Source organism: Oculina patagonica, chromosome 3 (genome assembly GCF_052425735.1).
Source record: "Oculina patagonica isolate OP01 chromosome 3, crgOcupat, whole genome shotgun sequence".
Classification (NCBI taxonomy): domain Eukaryota; kingdom Metazoa; phylum Cnidaria; class Anthozoa; order Scleractinia; family Oculinidae; genus Oculina; species Oculina patagonica.
In genome coordinates, this window is record NC_135760.1 from 21,932,747 (window position 1) to 21,952,950 (window position 20,204).

At 40.0% G+C, this 20,204-nt stretch overlaps 2 protein-coding genes and 2 non-coding genes across 4 annotated transcripts; 3 read left to right on the plus strand and 1 right to left on the minus strand.

Moving 5' to 3' along the window:
• Positions 1 to 568: 568 nt before the first annotated feature.
• Positions 569 to 2,694, plus strand: LOC144645720 (homeobox protein ceh-31-like). Its single transcript, XM_078505269.1, has 2 exons — positions 569 to 917; positions 1,632 to 2,694. The coding sequence occupies exons 1-2, from the start codon at positions 635 to 637 to the stop codon at positions 2,021 to 2,023; spliced, it is 675 nt and encodes a 224-aa protein (XP_078361395.1). The 5' UTR covers positions 569 to 634; the 3' UTR covers positions 2,024 to 2,694.
• A 9,031-nt stretch (positions 2,695 to 11,725) lies between these two features.
• Positions 11,726 to 14,180, minus strand: LOC144645421 (5'-tyrosyl-DNA phosphodiesterase-like). The gene has a single exon (XM_078505000.1). The coding sequence runs from the start codon at positions 14,177 to 14,179 to the stop codon at positions 13,334 to 13,336; it is 846 nt and encodes a 281-aa protein (XP_078361126.1). The 5' UTR covers position 14,180; the 3' UTR covers positions 11,726 to 13,333.
• Positions 14,181 to 18,730: 4,550 nt separating this feature from the next.
• Positions 18,731 to 18,833, plus strand: Trnaf-gaa (transfer RNA phenylalanine (anticodon GAA)). The gene has a single exon. It is a non-coding gene; the product is annotated as a tRNA-Phe (tRNA).
• Positions 18,834 to 19,228: 395 nt separating this feature from the next.
• Trnaf-gaa (transfer RNA phenylalanine (anticodon GAA)) lies at positions 19,229 to 19,304 on the plus strand. Its single transcript has one exon. It is a non-coding gene; the product is annotated as a tRNA-Phe (tRNA).
• The last annotated feature ends 900 nt before the right edge of the window (positions 19,305 to 20,204 follow it).

Here is a 20,204-nt window from a genome sequence, read left to right on the forward strand (position 1 = left end):
GCGGCCGGGCGCGGGGGGGGGGGGGCGACCCGACAGACCACCGCGGGGGGCGGGGGCCGCCGGGGAGGAGCGGGGCCCGACCCCGACCCCCCCCCCCGGGAGCGGGGGCGGGGGCGGGCGAGGGGGCCCGGCAGGGCGCCGCCCCCCCCCCCCTTTCTAAGGTCCATCCCTAATGTTTTCCCTCGTGATTCCATTGTTTTAAGTACTAATTGAATTCTACCTTCGATTATCTTGCGATAATGGATTCTAATTGACACTCTTTCCGAGTTTATTATAAACACTAATTGAATAACGACCACAATTAATTTGGGTGGTAATGTAAAGTAGTACAATAAAAACCTTTATCATCTGACCTTGTACCCCGCGGCCCTTTTATAGTGTCAATGAAAAGAAAACTTTGGATCCGTTTCGTAATTACATATGACATGAGGCTGGTTGGTCGTAAATGCCTTTAATAAATGTCAAAACGGCGTTTTATTTGAACGAGATACTTTTCAACCTGTCAATCAACACAAAGGTGTTTTTCATGGCATTTTCTAAGACTCTTGACAATAAAGATATTCATTTGCGGACGATAGTTGCTACTTTCAACGTTAAAGCTCTCTCCGGCATCGCTTCGAACTCCGATGTCAAGATGTATCCGAGGTACCAAGATTCGTTTCTGTTCTATCAGAACCCCCAGTACTTGCAAAACAATTCGCTCTTGCTCTCGCCTCCACCGCATTACAATTCGCACTTTTTGGCGGACGAGAGCCGGATTTGCAACCCTTCGCAGCCGTGCTTCATGGCCAAACAAACCGGTGCGTTTAGTCAGGCAGAGACGTTTAGCTCGAACGGTGGCCCACAGCTACCATTCAACTACACGGCCGACCCAAGAACACTGTTGCCAACATCCTCGGCCAAGCTTAGCATCCCTGGTAAGTTGAAATTCATCTTGTTAGTAGTTTTCTAGATCTCTTTGACAGACAGTTTAGCACTTTTTTCTCAAGTGCTAACTCCGTAACGACTTAAGAGTCGTTTGCGATCAGACTTCAGTTTATTTGTGGTTTATCAAGAGCTCGTTAAATTTCGATCTTGTCATGAGAGATGTACGGCGCGCAGTAAAACTACGAATTAATTGTCTATTAAAATGCCACATCGATCATCCCACGACATCTTGTTAACTGTTAAGCCCTCTTTTGCGTGTGTGAATCATGTCAGCACCATTTTTTGCTCAGCGTGAATTCTAAAACCAGACGAACAAACTGCGACGCAGATAGAGTGCAAGAAATTGACCGTCCTTTAAACAGAATGTTTCATTTTCTGGATAAAAGGAACTCCATTATTCGTACCTATTAAAAGCTTTTATTCATTTCACTGTAGAAATCGTAATACTAGAAATCTGCTTGCCAATAAAAGAAATGTGCGATAATAATCGAAATATACCAAAACGGACGTGGAGATCAATTGAAAATATCTTAAATTGGGCTTAACCCAGTTAGGAACCCATTAAAAAGCTTACTTAAATAGTTGAAATATTTAAGTAAGCCTTTAAATGGCTTCTTTACTGTTTAGTGGCTTCCATATCGAGATAAAAAGTGGCTTCAAAGAATTTGCTTCAAATCAGTGAGTTTTTCATTCTTTTTTTGCAGAGCCTCCCACTAGCTCAGACATAATACATCATCCCCTCCCTGTTTACTTCCGTGTAAAGCCAGCTTTGCGAACTCCAAGTGGGAAAAGATGCCGCAAATCGCGCACCGTTTTCACGGATCTGCAACTGCGTGTCCTGGAGAAAACCTTTTCAGAGCAGAGGTACCTAGACTCGACAAACCGCGCCAAGTTGTCGCATATTCTGGGCTTAAACGAAGCGCAAGTGAAAACTTGGTTCCAGAACAGAAGGATGAAATGGAAAAAGAAAGTGGCGAAAACTGGTGAAAAGCCCGACAGCTCCACTACCACAAAGAAAGCGGAGAAAACCGACCAGGCAGCGGAAAAAAACAATAAGGAAACAGCGACAAGCGAACGGGAAAAGAATCCAAATTAATTGAACAATTCGATAGATCGGTTGAAATGAAAGAGGGACAAAAATCGTACCTTTACGTTGTAAGATCGAGTATTGTAACTTATTAGAGACGAGGAAAAAAGATACTTTTGTAACTTGAGCCATGATTGTGCTAATTTGACGGATGTTTAAAGAGACGCTGGGAAATTGGGAAAAGCGAAGTTACATTTTAAAAGCAGATAAGAAATTATCAGGCAGGCTAATCAGCGAAAGAAGAGAAAAGGAGCTATTTTCTTTATCTGTGTTGGCGGGTTTTAACTTTCATCTTTAAAAAGTAAATAATAAGGACACTATAGTCAGATTATGTCAAAAGCAATTTTCATCATAAAGAGAAAAGTTTTATGTACTAAGTGTTTGCGCTAAAGCTGTTACCCCTTTTCTCAGTTTCTCTTAATATATAGAACGCTTTTCTCAGTAAATTAAGCTGCCATTCGAACGGAATTGAAATTGTTTATAGCGTGAGCGGCGCGAGGAGAAACGTTTTTAAAGTATTTGTAAATATCAACTTTAGCATTTCCTGATCTAATAAAACAGACAAATCATGAAGTAATTTACTGCTGTAAAAAGTCGGCATATATCTGTTGATTATACAAAAGTAAAGCGAGAATAAAAAACCTGGCTGATGTAACATTTATGTCGGGCAGAAAACACGATCTTTTTTCATTCTTTCTACCAGTCAATTTCTTCGTTAAAAGAGCAACCGACTAGTAGTAAGATCATATATAGGGAATAAATCAAAGGCGACACACGGTGATCCGTTTAGTTCCAGCTGTAGCAAACGGATTTCAATGAGGCACAGAGAAACGTTTATTCGCGTAATGGAGTCTTTGTTTACCGGAGGGATCTAAAAAGTGGTTGTCCGCCACCATTCTTCAGAAGTTAATAAAGCAATTTTCCAACATGTGTGTCGGGTCTTCGATGTTCCCACGTCAACAGACTAGCATTGAAAACTTGCTGAAAAATAATTAAAAGCTCCTTGTACATGTAGCTAGATAATGTGATTTTGTATCTGTGATGAAAAGGACTTTCTTTAAACTCGTTTGTTTGAAATTTGTTTGGGAACTAGAGAGATATCTATTTAACATGTGTTCGTTGTTTTCAGTGGTGAAAATAATCTGTAGAACATACAAGGCTCTTGTTAGCGTAAAGCATGTGTTGTAGAATAGAATAAATCCCGTGTTCCCTGGGTGATATACACTACCGGGATTATGGCATTTATTAACCTTTTGTGCGTATATGACAGGAAAAACCCCGTGTTGACTCAAACCATAAATGTAGTTTCAAAGGGGGCTGCGTTTTCGAAATTCTTCGAGCGGGAATGTACCGTACGCGTTCAACACATCACGCAACGGTTTTGCTAAGTATAGTTGTTTAAGGTTGGTAACTTGGTCTACAGAATGCGTTAAAATGCTTAAATCAGCTTGATTGAGATATTTTTCTTCGCCTTGCTTTTAGTTTTCAGTTGTTTTCGGCCCGGAGTTTCGGTTTCAAAAAATTTGTTGTGATTTAGCATGAATGGTTTATGTACTTTGTACAGTGTTTGTAGTATACAATGGACGCAAAATCACAACACACACACGAAGCGACTGCGACAAAAGGTCACGTCAATATGCATGGGAAATCAGGTTTTAAAATTCCACTCTTTTTGTGAGCTGAATTCTTAGCAGATGTGTTTTTTCTTTCAGGGAAAAAGGTGTCCTTGTCAGACGTTTAAACATCCATCCCATTTCCCTGGGAGAAATGCTAATTTCTTTCTTAAAGGATGTTTTTCACTGTTTTGTTTTAAAAAAATAGCAGAACTCCGCCTTACGACCACGTCGTTGTTGCGGCCTTTTATTAGCCCGAATAAACGCAGCGGAACAGTTGATTTGTTTCACTGTAGAATTGAAAGGGAAAAAAAGCCGAATAATATAATTGCGAGAAGCCTGGGACTAGGAGTGGTATTTCGTGTCTGTCCCAGCTTTCTTTATTATCTGCATTCTCGGTCACACGAGATCGAGGTTTCAAACCTTTGTGTAGACTGGCTGATCTGTAGGCTACCACCTCTTTTCAAAGCCAGTTGGATCACTGGCAAAATAGAAATATTAAATACACTGACACATGTGTATATGTAAAACGCTTAGCACTTAAATGCCCTTTATCTAATTTTAACTATTGCTTTATTAACTCTTTTTTGTCAGCTTTATAGTCTATTCTTACATTTTAGCTAACCATAAAGATTTAGGCATCCACCTATTGCGGTTGTTATGCTGCTACTTTTAATTAATTTAATTAATTAGTAGTTCATTATAGTTTAATCATTCAACCATTTAATCACTCAGACAGACAGCCAGCCCGTCAGTCAGTCGGTCGGTCGGTCGGTCGGTCGGTCAGTCGGTCGGTCGGTCGGTCGGTCGGTCGGTCGGTCGGTCGGTCGGTCGGTCGGTCGGTCGGACAGTCATTCAGTCAGTCAGTCAGTCAGTCAGTCAGTCAGTCAGTCAGTCAGTCAGTCAGTCAGTCAGTCTGTCAGTCAGTCAGTCAGTCAGTCAGTCAGTCATTCAGTCAGTCATTCAGTCAGTCAGTCAGTCAGTCAGTCAGTCAGTCAGTCTGTCAGTCAGTCAGTCAGTCAGTCAGTCAGTCAGTCAGTCAGTCAGTCAGTCAGTCAGTCGGTCAGTCGGTCAGTCAGTCAGTCAGTCAGTCAGTCAGTCAGTCAGTCAGCTGCAGTCAGTCAGTCAGCTGCAGTCAGCCAGCCAGCCAGTCAGTCAGTCAGTCAGTCAGTCAGACAAACGTTTTTCTTTTACAGCTAAGTACAGTTAAGACCCCGCTTCATGTCCAACCGTTGCGTACTACAAGGGATGTCTGCCAACAATCCAAGAAGATAGCTTCATTAGGATTTCGTCAGACAAATTTAATTAACAAGTGAAATTGCAAACCTCTGTATCTTAATCGGTGAGAAATTATATAGACTGCATGAACGTCGTTTACTAGGCTTTATAACTATTGACTTAATTAAAAGAGGTTGTTATCTTCCTATGTTAGTCTAGTTTGACAGAACTAACAGAACATATTTAGTTTGTGTAAACGGTACTTAAAACAAGTAAAGGGTTCTATCTGTATCCCCTACAACTCATCCCTTGCCAAGATAGCTCAGTTGGGAGAGCGTCAGACTGAAGATCTGAAGGTCCTTGGTTCAAATCCGGAGAACTCGCATGAGTTCTGAACAATCCCGGGTCTCGGCAACATGTGTTTTTTTCTTTGGTGGAATTTGCATGTTCGTTTAATTTTTTTTTGTTTATTATTATATTGCAAGGAAACTATTTCGGAAGAAACTTTCGAATCAATAAATTTGTTCCAATTCAATCCGGAATCAGAGGTCGAAAGGACTGTTCTGAGTGCTACCCTCATTATTTTTATTATTGTTCTTATATTATTGCCCTCTTTTAACAAATCTATTTATTTATTTTTATGGTAATTGTCAAAATATTCCGTTTTCAAAAACACAAATATTTTTAAAGATAATGTTATTTAAAATTTGAAGAAAGTGAAATTTCTTTACTCTTATTATAGATCTATGTTTCTTGTTCTCTTGTTCTCTGCCGAGATAGCTCAGTTGGGAGAGCGTCAGACTGAAGATCTGAAGGTCCCTGGTTCAAATCCGGAGAACTCACATGAGTTCTGAATAATCCCGGGTCTCGGCAAACTTTTTTATTATTTTCAATAAAATTCCCCACATCATTGTTTTTTACATATTTTTTTTTTAAAATAAGTGCACCGAGAGTTTTTGATCGTGATCCGTTTCAGTCCAAGCACCTTTATATGTCATTTAAAGGTAACTGGACTATACTTCGTGGGTAAGGCTATAAAGAGGATAGAAAGTTCCTCTACCCATCCTCATCTCCAAAGCATGCTTACGTGTAAAAGCTATGGTAATAAAACCTGGATGGTCTGTGAAGGATCTAGGGGGGGGGGGGGGTACTCCCATAAATTTCGGATAGGGGTGTGCCGCCAAGGTTCTTAAACCCTGACCCTATTTAAGGATAAAGAAAGCGAAAATTGATACCCTTTTTAAGGCCCAAAACCGGGAACTCATTGCCAAAAGGAGCAAAAATGATACCCTATTTAAGGACCGAGAACCTCAAAAACCATACCCTATCGGGCGGCACTTACCTATATAGGCCACATATGGGAGTACCCCCCCCCCCCCCACCTTATATTTCCAGGCCAAACCAAGGCCTGTAGGGCTGAGAAAAATTATTTTCGCGAGCGGGGCCCCCCTCTTATTCTTGGAGTCTGGATGATCGCCCCCCCCCCCCCACTTACCTGAAGTCATGGATCCCCCACTGTGTATAAATGCATCCAAATGATGTTTAATTTGATGGTAGATTACATGCCATTAAAACGTTATATCACGATATTAATTCTAAAATTCGCCATCTTAATCATGACGAAAATTCTGCATTAAAAAGATTTCTACAGGTACACTATTAGAAAATTGTCAAAAGAGTTAAGTATTTTAGTGTTGATTAGATGTCATGAAATATTAGGTACGTTTGATTGCTGGACTTCAGTCTGATTGTCGTGCAGCACTGTCAGTTCATGTGGCAGGCGCACCGTCACAATGCTTTGCGGGCAATGAATGGTATCGAATTTGCAATTTGAGCTGCATGTGGTACGAGAGTGCGTAATTTTAGATGGCAGTGTCGATAAATAAATGATAAATCACTGGACAAAAGACAATTATTCCGAGTAACGCGTCACGCAAGGAATGCATGATTTTATCGTTTCCAATTGCCGCGAACCAATCAGAGTTGTTTTTTGATTGACAGTTTTGCGAAGTGTAGTCGAGCACGCTGGGTGAATTGAGATGTGATTTTCCTCGGTCGGTAAACTCGCTATGTTGTCAGTGTTGTAAGGAATTTCTCGAGAATAACCGTTGCTGGAATCATTCGCTTTGCCGTGGTTTATCTATGATACAATCACAGCAAATCTTCTAAAAAGCAACGCCTAAACAATATCTGCAAAACGTAATGTTTGCAATCTTCCATGTGACAGAAGCCTCGATCTTATGTGACAAAATGTTGAGATTGACACATTTTTGGCATTCTTGTCGTACTTGAAGAACCGATTTTTTACTTCCGGTGTTGCGTGTAGAAGACCTAAATGTAATAACTGATCCTAAAATGTAATGTTATTACACTGTTAGGTTCAGTTACCACATTTACATTGCATACATTGCGACAAAATGTTGAGATTGACACATTTTTGAAGAACAAAATTTTCAACTTCCGCTTTGTTGCTGGCCTCTTATTAACGTGGCGCGCACGCGTAAACGCAATCCGCTGGTCGCTGTCAAGATTAGGGTTGCCGGCCTTTCTTGGGCCCGCAATTAGCCTGCGTAGCAGGCGCCGTAGTTTCTACACAGGCGCCTGCTACGCAGGCTACGAATAAATTAACAGTATAGTTGTAATAAAATGTTCATTTTTAGGGAAGATCTATACAATAACTGAAATTTTATTTTCATCTTTTATTATTGTTGATGTTCTGCTGCTGCTGCTGCCACTGCTGCTGTAAAGATGTAGAGATAATATAATTTTGCGTCGACTTTGGTTCTGCTCAGGACCGGAGTTAGCCGAAGTTAAACTTCATTTCTACTACAGTAAAGTTTTTTTGGATTTTTTTTTGCCTTTTTTTTTTCCTTCTTTTAACAAATTTTGTGTTTACAATTCCGTAAAGCTTCGACACGGAAGGCGTATTTTTTAAAAAAAAAAATCATAACAAAAGTTTTCACCATTATTACCGCTTGAAAACTGAGATGATAAGCAACGGGCAGTCCAATGCGGAATTTTATATCTGCGAGGGTGCAGTTGTTTCACCCTAATTTATAATTCAATTTTACCAGCTGCCGAGATAGCTCAGTTGGGAGAGCGTCAGACTGAAGATCTGAAGGTCCCTGGTTCAAATCCAAAGAACTCGCACGAGTTCTGAATAATCCCGGGTCTCGGCACGAAGTCTTTTTTTTGTTTAACGTTGTTATTCTGAGTTTTTAATATGATTATTTTTTAACTGTAGCAGGTTATAAAATTTTGTTTATCATTTTACAACAGCCAGGTAATTTAACATTTTATAAAAGTTCTTACTGTACAGAAACGATATCTTAAAGTTTTCTATATTTGCAAAGAGAGTGCAAATTCTTTTACTCCTTGTCATAGCTATGCTATTGGTAAACTTATTTTACAACCGTAACTCTTCGCCTCTTTTGTAAACTGAGACTATAACCCTTTAACCCCTTCCTAAGAAACCCAAGCTCTGACTCGCCCAAGTTTAACCCATATTTTGATGAAAAACGCGGTCCACGCTGAGTGACCCAAATGGATTATGTTTGAATGCATTCCACTTGAGTTTACTTTCCAGATTCGAATGCAAAATTATTATTCTTTATCAAAAAAGCAAAAAATAGATATCACATTCTTTGGCGCCAATAATTGGAGAATTTCAAGGAAATTTGAAATTAAAAAAAAACCCTCAGGTTTAATTTTCGTGTAGGCGCGCACGGTAGGTTTTTGCCCCTTCTGTACCATTTACAGATAGAAAAAATGAACCTCAGTTCTTGTGAGTTTGTACCATTATAAAGTCATAGGAACTGTGTTTTTTCCTGTAAAATTAAAGGTGTACTCCTGGCAATTATTGTTGACACACCGAGAAGCCGCCGTTGGAATTGTTTCTCAGCAATTGTTGGAGCATAGTTAATCGATTTAAATACAGTAGAACCGTAATAACAGTATAATCTCGTGTATACCCAGAGTCTGTCTTCTGACCTGAATTTAATCAGTGAAATTAAAAGTCTATTTAGGTGTTGCCCAGATGGCTCAGTTGGGAGAGCGTCAGGCTGAAGATCCAAAAGATCTGAAGGTCCCTGGTTCAAATCCGGAGAACCTATAGGCCTCCGCACACGTGGGGACATGACGCGGGGACATGTCGCAGAGACATAAAGCAGTGACAAAATCATGTTCACACTGAGGGGACATGCAGCAGGGACGTGTTGCGGGGACACGTAGCAGCGACAAAATCAAAATGGGTACACACGCAATAAAATGTAGCGGGGACATGTCGCATGTCGAATCCAGATGTATGGCAGATGAATTGCTTGTTACATCTGCCTTCTTTGACGATGAAAACGATACAATCCTTACACATCATGAAAGGGAAGCGTGCGAAGGTCCACTTGCTTTTAAAACCATGGAATCAGATATAACCCCGGGTACAGATGGCTTGCCAGCCGAGTTTTACAAAATTTTTTGGAATGACATATCCACCACTCTTATCAATGTATTAAACTTTGCCTGCGATACAGGTCACCCAGAGACTACTAAACTGCGACTATAAACTAGCGGCTAAGGCAATTGCTAACTGTCTAAAAAAGTTCCTCCCGAACGTAATTAACAATGATTAGCTGACAGGCTTTATTAAAGGCAGATTCATCGGTGAAAACATCCGACTAATAGACAGTATCATTCGCTATGCAAAAGAAAAAAATCAGTACCAGGATTACTACCGTTCCTTGACTTTGAAAAAGCTTTTGATACAATTGAATGGCCTTTCATCAGGAAAACTCTTGGTTTCGGCACTGGTATAATAAAATGGTTAAACCTTTTTTACCAATCTTCTGAAAGCTGTGTTTTAAACAATGGCTGGGCGAGTGATTTGTTAAAAGTTCAAACAGGAGTTCGGTAGGGGTGCCCCCATTCGCCTTATCTGTTCGTTTTATCAGCTGAAGTGTTAGCCAAATCATTTCGCAAAAATAGAAATATTAAAGGAATCCTGGTAAAAAATAAAGAAATTAAATTAAGTCAATACGCGGACGACACAACTGTAGTTCTAAATGGGTCAAGAGAATCTTTAATAAACTGTCTTCAAACTCTGGATGATTTCTACAAAGCCTCCGGTTTGAAACTAAACGACAAAAAAACGGAAGCTCTCTGGATTGGATCAAAATGTGAAAGCTGCCTGAAATATCACTTCCTGGAAGAAACTCTAAGCGGCCAAAAAACAAAGTAATAGCTTTTAGTGTGTGGCTTTCAGTTGACGAGAAAGAAACCGCGACTTTGAACTACAATAAAAAATTAGGAAAGGTAAGGACTGTCTTAAGCTGCTGGAAATATCGCAGACTCACGCTAGTTGACAAATAACAGTCCTGAAGATTCTTGTCGCCTCTCAACTCGTTTATGTATTATCGCCTTTTCGCCTTAAAAGTCATCAAAGAAGTAAACAAAACTTTTCTTTTCATTCCTGAAATGGGAAACCAGATAGAATAAAAAAATGTTATTATTAATGACTACTCAAGCGGGGGCCTCAGAATGATCGATATTGAAAGTTTAAGAAAATCGCTAAAAGGCACGTGGGTTAAAAATATTTAGATGAAGAAAATCATGGTAAATGGAAACTTCTCTTTGATGTGGAGCTAGACAAAAGTGGAGGTCCAAAAGTCGTTTAGGGCAAACTCAACACGAAAGACATAAAGAAATTTCAACTTAAGGATACTTTCATCAAAGAAATACTGACAATCTGGTCGGAAGTTAATTTTGATGATAAAATTAAATCTGAGAATCAGTTTCTTAACCAAAACTTATGGCACCGCGCTCTTCAAGCAGTCACGTCCCACTCGATACGCTTACATAAATCATCCATAGAGGGTCTGAATGGTGTTATTTGCCCATAATTTTTAGTGTTTGATGTTACATTGGCCAATTTTTTAATGTTAACTGTTTCCGGAGAAAAAACTGTTCAGCGTTTGGATGGTTTTTCGTGAAAAACCCATAGTCTTTTAGCATAGTAAATTCTTATCTGCTCTTCGAAAAGCGGTTATAAAATCACTCATGGACTAAGAGAAAATTTTCGGATTTCTCCTCGAAAATCTTCGGGAGTCTTCGGACATCTTCGGTTGTATCCGGATATCTTCGGTAGACTTCGGAAATATTTGGTAGTCTTCGGAAATCTTCCGAAATGATCGGAAATCGTCGAAAAATGGCCGAAACTTCTTGATATACTAAACAAAAAAATATTGTTTCTATCTGGATAAAATTTACTGTTTCAGTGCATTTTTTACATTTAATGTTAAAATGCCTAAAAATGAACTGTTTCATGTTACAGAACCAAAAAATTAAGTGTTTAGTGTTATCGAGGTACCCCCATTCAGACCCTCTTCATACGCTTACATAAATAATTCATACGCTCACATAAATCATTCCTATGCTCACATAAATCATTTATTTGACCGATTTCTGGAATCGTGAGTTTGGGACGCCTGTGGTGAGATCAATATTTTGGATCTCCAGTTGCGAGACTCACGCATCAGGCCTGCTCACGCATAATGCGTGAGAGTTCGCAGGTCTAGGATAGATACGGAGATTTGACAACAATAATTAATACTCTCCTCACAGTGGTGACTTTCTTTAAAAAATCCAATGGTATTTTACCAAATTTCCGATAGCGGTTAGTGGCTCTTTTTGCCCCTGCTGTAAATTAATCTCAGCTAGCTAGGTTCAAAATGGGTTGGGTGCACATGGGCAGCATATCTACAGAAACCCTTACCCTATTTTAGATCAAGATACCCAATTTTATACTTGAACCCTTGGACCCAAAAAAGATAACCCTTTTTTCACACCAGATCCTACCCAGGAACTTTTTCAGTCTGCTTAACATTTGAGAATGGGTTCAATTTCCAGACACCCCAAATAAGTGCACAAAACGACAGTGATTACATTTTTAATTTATTAATTAATTAAATAATTTAACTTATGTATTTCCATTTATATTTATGTACATATTTTTATATTCTTAGATAGTTTTAAGTTAGAATAATACATGGCCCCATAAGCTGTTCTAGCTTTAAGCTCTACCCTGCCTAAATAAAAGTTGTTGTTGTTGTTGTTGCACTTCTTATTAAAATATGAAAAATAACAATCGCAGTAGTTTATTCTAGGAATTATACCAAATAATTCCTTATCAGAGTACCAAACCATAACCTATTTTGGACCCCCGGGGGTGGGGGATTACTCAAAAAAGTTTTGTACAGCGAGGTTCTGCCCTGAGGTCTAACCCCTTACCCTTTTATGAACAATTTTGACACAAAAATAAAGGCACCCCTTTACCTCCTTATACCTTTTATCAAAAAAGGTACCCCTTTCATATACCGAAAAGACATAACATATGCCTAAAGAGGAAGCCTTGATGCCATTTTTATGTAGCGTTTAATAAATTTTAATGATACAGCCCTTTTAAATACCTAAACAACCAATATCCCTACCTTTCATATACCAAAACTTGTCAAATCCCTACCCTTTTATACACTGAAAGCATAATCTCGTTCCCAGAGCCTACATTCCCTTTGACCAGCAGTCAGGAAACTCAACGGCTCAGGTCTCATCTAAAACTGGAACCAGGAAATCCTGCAGGTTCTAGCTTGATTGTGCGTGTGCGCCAGATTGTGGTGAAATGAACAAGTTTTCAACAGCCAATCAGATTCCACTGTAGACTGCAAAGCAGGCATATTAAGTGAGCATATTCAAATGCATTTTGATCGGGCGCCATCTTGAATTCTTACTCGGGAGAGGATTGGGGATAGAAAAAAGGGGTCCTAGGGTGGTAGGAGTGAGGCTTTTCCTTGCTTCCAAACCTCTCTCTGCCCTCATCCAACATGGCGGCCAATCTACTCGATCGCGAACTAGTACAGTGGGACCCCGATATAACGATATGCCAAGGGGCGGATAAATTATATCGTTATATCGAGGAATCGTTATATCGGGGTTCCGTCCCATACATTTTACTTTTGCCGGGACATAATATATTCATTGTTATATCGGGAATATCGTTATATCGAAGATCGTTATATCGGGGTTTCACTGTACTACGTGCGCCCACGGAAAACGCCTGCACTGCAGGCTAATTCGGCTGACTTTAAAGCAGGTTTTCAGATTAGCCCAGAGGTCCTGATCCCTGGGGCAGACCAGAATGATCATGGCCTCTGGGGACAAGATTGCCTGTAGCATGAAAAAGGTTCCCCTTTTGCGCGGAGCTTCCCCGTATAGGCCATTATAGGGACTCTTCCCCCTACTATTTCGGACCAAAATGGGTAAAAAACCTTGCCACCTGGCACTGCACATAACCATATAGCTTATTACATGAAATGGGGTACCCTCCCACCAGGCTTGCAGTCTGGGTTTCACACCTTGAAAATGCCACTTTCCACCCCCTCTAGTTATGTAACACTCACCAAATAATTTTTTACTTATTTCAATACTGCTTAATAACTTTTTCCTAGCCTGGTGGTCTATTAAAATAAACTTCACTTTCAGTTTGTAGCTTCTTGTTTTCGTTACCTTCATGTTCAGATTCCTCTGTTAGTTCTATGGCAGTAAAAAGACCAAAATGGTCACTGGGTAGAATGCCAGATTTTGTCACCTTATCGCCAACAATTCTCATATCTTTAACTTTAAAGTCTGACATTTTGCAAAGAACTCGATCAAGCCTAGCTTGATAACTAGTTGCATTGACTGTCCTTCTCAGTACTGAAGCAAATGGAGTCTTGCTGCGGTCCCAAGTGTATCCATTACTGTCAGTATTTCCAGGAATAGATAGCCAGGCATCAATCCATGGCGATGGCAGCACAATATCACCATCAGTTTTATCTTCAATATTCAGGTCACCCATGACACAAACGTTGTCATAACCAGAAATAATTTGAAATGACTCTTTTAACTGTGCTTCGCGTAATCTAGTATCTTTACCTGCGGGTGCTAAGTGTGTTACTGCAATCACAAATCTAACATTCTTCGATGAAAGAGAGCTCTTTGTCTCTGCTATGACAAGTCTAAGATTACGTGGAGAATTCTTAAACGGGTAAACTTGCCATTTATCAACAGGAAATGCACTCAGAATAACAACATAAAATTTAGACGGCCCCCCTTGCAAACGTTTCACGACGTCAGGTGGAATTAAGCTATACCTTGAAAACCAGCGTTGTTCTTGCAAAACAGCCAGGTTCTCTACAGTTACTTCTTGAAAAGCCAATATATCTGGTTCGAGATCTTCCACGATTTGTCCGAGAGCTTTCATTCTCTCACGCATCTTTTCAGTAGAATACCAAATGTTGTACGTAAGCATGCTTATTAACTGCGCTGCGCAGTTCTTGCTCTGCACGGGGTTTATTATTATTATTTTTCGTTTTGTCGGTGACCTGCACCAAACCTCCACTCGGTCAGGCTCATGTCACGCGATGTTTAGAAGCTACAAATCAGTAACAAATGGAAACATTTCCTTATTTTTTGTCTTTACAAACAATGTTTATTGTGAAATATTCGATTTTGAAGCGTTTTATTCAAAGGAAATTCTAAATTTTCATGCGTCGAAAGAAAAATATAATTCAGTGGGCCAGAATCTGTAAATAAATGCCATTACGTTGGTGTCAAAGAATGTGCTGACATGACAAGTTTCACTTTCGATCGGCTAGACCTCGAGTCACGTAATGTTTTAAAGCTATTATAAGCTACCTTTCAAATCTTTGCGAATCCTTTGGTCTTTACTAAACAAATTTATTGCGTAATCTATTTTTTGGCTGTGTCATTGAAGGATTTTAGAGATATGAAGAAAAATTCCCTTCACAAACGTGCCCCGTACCGCTTACGTCATTCGGTATGCTTGGGAAATTACCCTCTGTGCTAAAAACAGCTTCAGCGTCCGCGCGTGGGAATTCGGCCAGAATTTGCATATATGAAAAATTATTAATCGCGGCTGGAACAAGTCAACCATGAAATGTCACACAAAGTTTGTCAGTCGCTGCATTTTTACAACCGCCTATTGTAATACGAAAACCAAAATAGGGGCAAAAATAATACTAACAGTATAGAAACTACAAAACATTGTCATTGGGTCAGTTTTCAAAGAGAAATATAATTCAGTGGGCCAGAATCTGTAAATAAATGCCATTACGTTGGTGTCAAAGAATGTGCTGACATGACAAGTTTCACTTTCGATCGGCTCGAGTCACGTAATTTTTCAAAGCTATCCAGCCTCCTTTGAAATCTTTGCGAATCCTTCGGTCTTTACTTAAAGACTGTGAAGTATTTTGAAGCGTTTGAATCAAAGAAACTACTAAAATTTGATGCTTTAGCGGGCAAGAATTTACATTTATTTACATTACGTCTGTGTCCTGAAATGTGCTGGCGTTAGCAAATTTCTACTTTCACAAGGCACCGATCGGCAAGAATTACGCAATGCTCTGAAAGCTTAACTGCTACAAATGGAAACTAACCTAGCATGTTAAGTGTAAAATGTTCGACTTTTTAGCTTTACGTATTTTTGGAGCTGTGTCATCTACGGATTTCTGAAATCTAAAGGAAGACCACTGAGACAAACATGCCCTGACTTGCAAGGGTTACGTCATTGGTATATTAATTCCCCGGAGAATTCCCATTCAGCAAAACACAGGTCTAGTGTTCTTCTCAAATTTGGTTTAATTATTTGTTGCAATATTCCATTTTCGGAGCTGGTCATTCAATCTTTAAACGGTAATTCAAGACAGCACTGGATGCTGATTTAAAAGATTTTTTTGTTTCGCGGATCAGGATCGTGGGAATTAAATTTGGCCACCATTAGCATATAAGAAAAATGTTTAATTTCGGATGGAACTAGTCAACCATGAAATGTCACGCAAGGTGTTTTCTTACCATCTTGTTTGTCAGTCGCAACATTGTTCGCCGCAGGTAAAGGGGATAAGGGGGGGGGGGGGGGGGGCACATGGCTCCCCTAAAGTGCTCACGAGACCAGCGCAGTTGTAAGCTCTATGAGCTCTTGTTTCCTTTGATCTAGTATTACCAAAGGCTGAACTTCCACCAAAACGGACGTTCATAAAAGCACGGAGGATGAGCAGAACAATAACTACTACTGAAATAACCAGCAACGGACCCCTAACTCGAGGAACAGTAAACGAAGCCATGTTGTTTACTTTCCGCGTTCCTTTCAGACACGAAAACCGTCAGGCGTTCCAAGTCCTTCTAACTTGTACCCAGTGTATTCGCTTCGATTATCGAGGGTGTGGCCGGAGGATGTAGACAGCTACAGATAGACTGGATAGACTGTGGACAGACGGGCAAACAGATAGAAAGGGAACCAGCTGAAAAAAGAAGAGACAAATTTTTATTATTAAATGTCTCATCTCATTTTGTCTAAATTTAGAAACTTCACTTTCCAATTTGTTTACCGTGTTGAGTTACTCACCCTGCGAGCAGAGCCCCTTCTTTTTCCACTGATATGCTTGAGAAGAAGGGGCTCTGCAAGAATCGTGTAAAATCTTTGTTGAGCATGCGCGAGGTTTACGCGATGCTTGCGCGTTTAGCTTGCGCGAGGATCACTTAATCTTAGCATGCGCGCGCGGAATGGCGTGTCGGATCGTACACGACATTGTGAACAAAGTGTTTGTTTTACAAGTTCTTTTCTTCGAAAAGCGTCTGAGTTCCCTCAGTAAAAACACGTCAAGCACCGCTTGAGGTGGTATTAGTGACTTTATGGTAGAGATGTGCTATTTAAACCGTGAAATTTCTTCTTGGTTTGCGAAAAAACGAGATCTTAAATGATCCACAAGCTGCACGCGCGCAAAAACGGTAGCAGATGGCGAGAGCAATCGTCAGCTCTAGTGCTTTCGAGAGCGTACTGTGGGCTCCGTCTTGGCCATTAGTTTTTCCAAAAATTAATGCCCGCGCAGCAAAAACCGGTTTAATCCGGACTGACCAGCCCAAACTTTGGGGCTGCGGCGACTTCAAAGAAATGACACGATTCACGCAGAGCCTCTTTCTACTTCCCAAATCTCAACCGTAGGGAAGTTAAAAGAGGCTCTGCTCGCAGGGTGTGAGTTACTGGGCTAGCTACTTCAGCTCACAGGGAGGGGGAAGGAAGAACTCCCAAATGAAAGGGGCTGGGGTCGTCAGAAATTTTGAAACGAACCCATAAAGAAAGCTAATCTGGGCGTGGCTAAAGCTTTTTTGATCCTAGCAAATGATAGCAGCGGATTTTGCGTTTGTGTTTTATAGAGGTTCGTTAATTATCACTGAACAATCAAGAATCTACATATTCAAATTTTGTTTGACTCCAAAAACCTGGCGTGGTTTGCCTATTTTTTTGGTTAAATAACAAAACTCTACCCACCTTCATTTGTACTCAGCTTAAACTTAACCCTATTCAGACCGGGCTTTTTTTTGGTCTTTTCAGACCGGGGGGGGGGGGGCGGATTCCGCCCCCCCTCCGCAACTTCCAGAATATTTAAGCAATCACAATGAAACTTACAGGATATATAGTATGTCCCAAAATCTATCTTTTGCTATATGTCACGTGGGATGATGACGTCACATCACGTGACAATGACATCATAATGTCAAAACAGCCGCCATCTTGGATCCGCCATCTTGGATTTCGAATTTTTTCAAAACGTCAGAAAACCGCCCAAAATTACTGGAAAATACTCAAAACCAATAAAAATGTGCTTAAAACCCGTAAACAGATGAAAATAATTGCTTTAAAGTTATTTTTCATTAATAGAAACAGGAAAATTACAAATTTGGGAAAACATGCCTGTCAAAATGCCGTTGCCATGGTGACGTCAAGTTCCTGACACAACAACCTACCCTACCAATTTATTCCCAGATAAATTTTAGATAAAGTCTCAAAGTTTGGCAGCGTTTGGTTGAATATTAAAAAAGTTATAAGCGTTCAAAGTCGGCGCGGGCACTTTCCGCCCCCCGGTCTGGATAGGGTTAAGGTGATTCCACTAAAATAGGAGGAGTATTAAAAATTTTCCTGAAACTTGGTCCAGGTTACAATAGTAAATACCGTAGAATTTCGGTTATAAGCCCTGGGCAATACAACTTGTAAGGGTTTTTGGGTGGGCTTATAAGTGGAGGGGCTTATATTTGGGAGGGCTTATAAGCGGAAGGAAAAAAACGTTTCGGAACGAGCCTCGGGAGTTTGATCGAAATACGTTTTTAAGTTAAAAACGCAAAAAAGCAACATTTAGCCCTGTTCAGTACTGTCATCCGGTAGAGGGGGGGGGGGCATATCCGAGGGGGCATAACCGGATGTATTTTTGTTTCAGGTTGATGGGCCATAAACGGGGGGGGGCTTATAAGCGGGGGGGGGGAGCTTATAACCGGAATTTTACGGTATACGACATGCGAGGTATATGCTAGGAACCCTAGTAATCCGAATGACGCGAAAACTTATGCGCAGCAAGCAACGATGCGCAATGCAATTCAGTTGAATAAAAAGTCCGGATATGCACTTGGCATTACAATACTTGCAACATTTTGTGCAACACTGCACGCCATAAGTCTTATGTCTTAATTATGCACTACTGTTAAGTTCTTTTGCTCTTTAATCTTCATTTCTACTGTTGTAAAATGTTTTTTTTTTACCAGCTTTTACTGTGCGTTATACATCTTCCTTTCAATAAGATCACGCAATTATTATTCATACTTTTTTGAAATTACAATTCCGCCAAGGAAGGCATATTTTTTAAAGAAATTCATAACAAAAGTTTTCACCATTTTTACCGCTTGGACTGCGATGTTGAGTAACAGTTACTTTAAAAGCCTTCCAACGCGGAATTTTGATACCTGCGAGGATGCACTTATTTCACCCTATTTTATCGACTTTATACCACCAGCTGCCGAGATAGCTCAGTTGGGAGAGCGTCAGACTGAAGATCTGAAGGTCCCTGGTTCAAAACCGGAGAACTCGTATGAGTTCTGAACAATCCCGGGTCTCGGCACAACGTTTTGGTTGGTTCTTTTGTATTTAATGTGAATATATGTTGATTTATAGATACTTGTTTTTTATTACTTTGTTTATAGTTGTGGGAGATTTTGCCCTTGTTCCAGAGGTTTTCCTACTTCTTTCTTTTTGGTGAAAAAGAGAAAAGAGAAAACCTCTGGAACCAGGGTAGCGAAATTTGTGACTGTAATAAAAACGATTTGCTTATCTATAAGTTTAATTTCGAAACCACTCGGAATGCCTCTTTTCTTTCCTTCTTTTCTTTTGTCCAACAATGCATGGAACCTCAGTTCTTTAATATGATTATTATAAAAAACAGCACTGAAGGTCCTTTGTCTAAAGATTAACATGATTATGTTTTGCTTTTTTGTTGCTATGTTTTCATAACCAGCAGCCGAGATAGCTCAGTTGGGAGAGCGTCAGACTGAAGATCTGAAGGTCCCTGGTTCAAATCCGGAGAACTCGCACGAGTTCTGAAAAATCCCGGGTCTCGGCACAACGTTTTGGTTGCCCTTCTTTTTCAATGCGGTACATGATCATTCGTGAACATGATCACAAGCCCAAATTTGCTCGATGTTGGTAGATTTGCGAGTGGAATTAATGCTCTGCCGAAAGTTTTCGCCACCGCTTATTTTCCTTTCTTTTTTCCATCACTAGAAGCCCCAGTTTTTGTCACTAAATTGTATTTTGATAGTCATAGGAACTGAGATTTTGTTTCCTGTGTAAAAAATTAAACTGAGAAACACCACTGAAGTTTTATCGTCAAAAGTTTGTAAGACATACCCTTGTGATTCTTATTATGATCCTTGGGATTCGTAATTTTCACTATCTGCCGAGATAGCTCAGTTGGGAGAGCGTCAGACTGAAGATCTGAAGGTCCCTGGTTCAAATCCGGAGAACTCGCATGAGTTCTGAATAATCCCGGGTCTCGGCATTTGGTTTTCCTTTGCCAATTGCAGAATTGTCTGTTTACTGAATATCAGAGAACTCGTCAAATATAATTTGTCTCTTTCGTTTATATTTTTGTATTAGTCTCCTTTTTTTCTGTAGTTAGTTCCCAAATTACGCAATCTTAACCCAACATTGAGAAGTGAATTTTCGTTTGGATATTACCAAAAGCCGCTTCTCCTCGCGTTATTCTTTACCTTACGGCTACACATGGCATTTCTAACGACTACATTTCCAGTTAAACAGTTGCTGTTTTTTTTTCTAATGGCGATGCATTAACTTCTGAACAGAAGCAAAAACTTTTAGTGTTTACTGCTTCCACCGGAAGTAATTTCACAACAGGCTACAAATAACAGCCCTCTAAGAGGTCATGTGGTTACCGATAATTTAACAGACTTGTGTTTACAGTCGAACTGAAGAA

Bases quoted from the DNA above. Each gene is read 5' to 3' on its own strand.
- LOC144645720 (XM_078505269.1), top strand. From the start codon at position 635: ATGTATCCGAGGTACCAAGATTCGTTTCTGTTCTATCAGAACCCCCAG. The intron at 918-1,631 runs GTAAGTTGAAAT...CTTTTTTTGCAG, and splicing joins GGCCAAGCTTAGCATCCCTG to AGCCTCCCACTAGCTCAGAC.
- LOC144645421 (XM_078505000.1), bottom strand. From the start codon at position 14,179: ATGCTTACGTACAACATTTGGTATTCTACTGAAAAGATGCGTGAGAGA.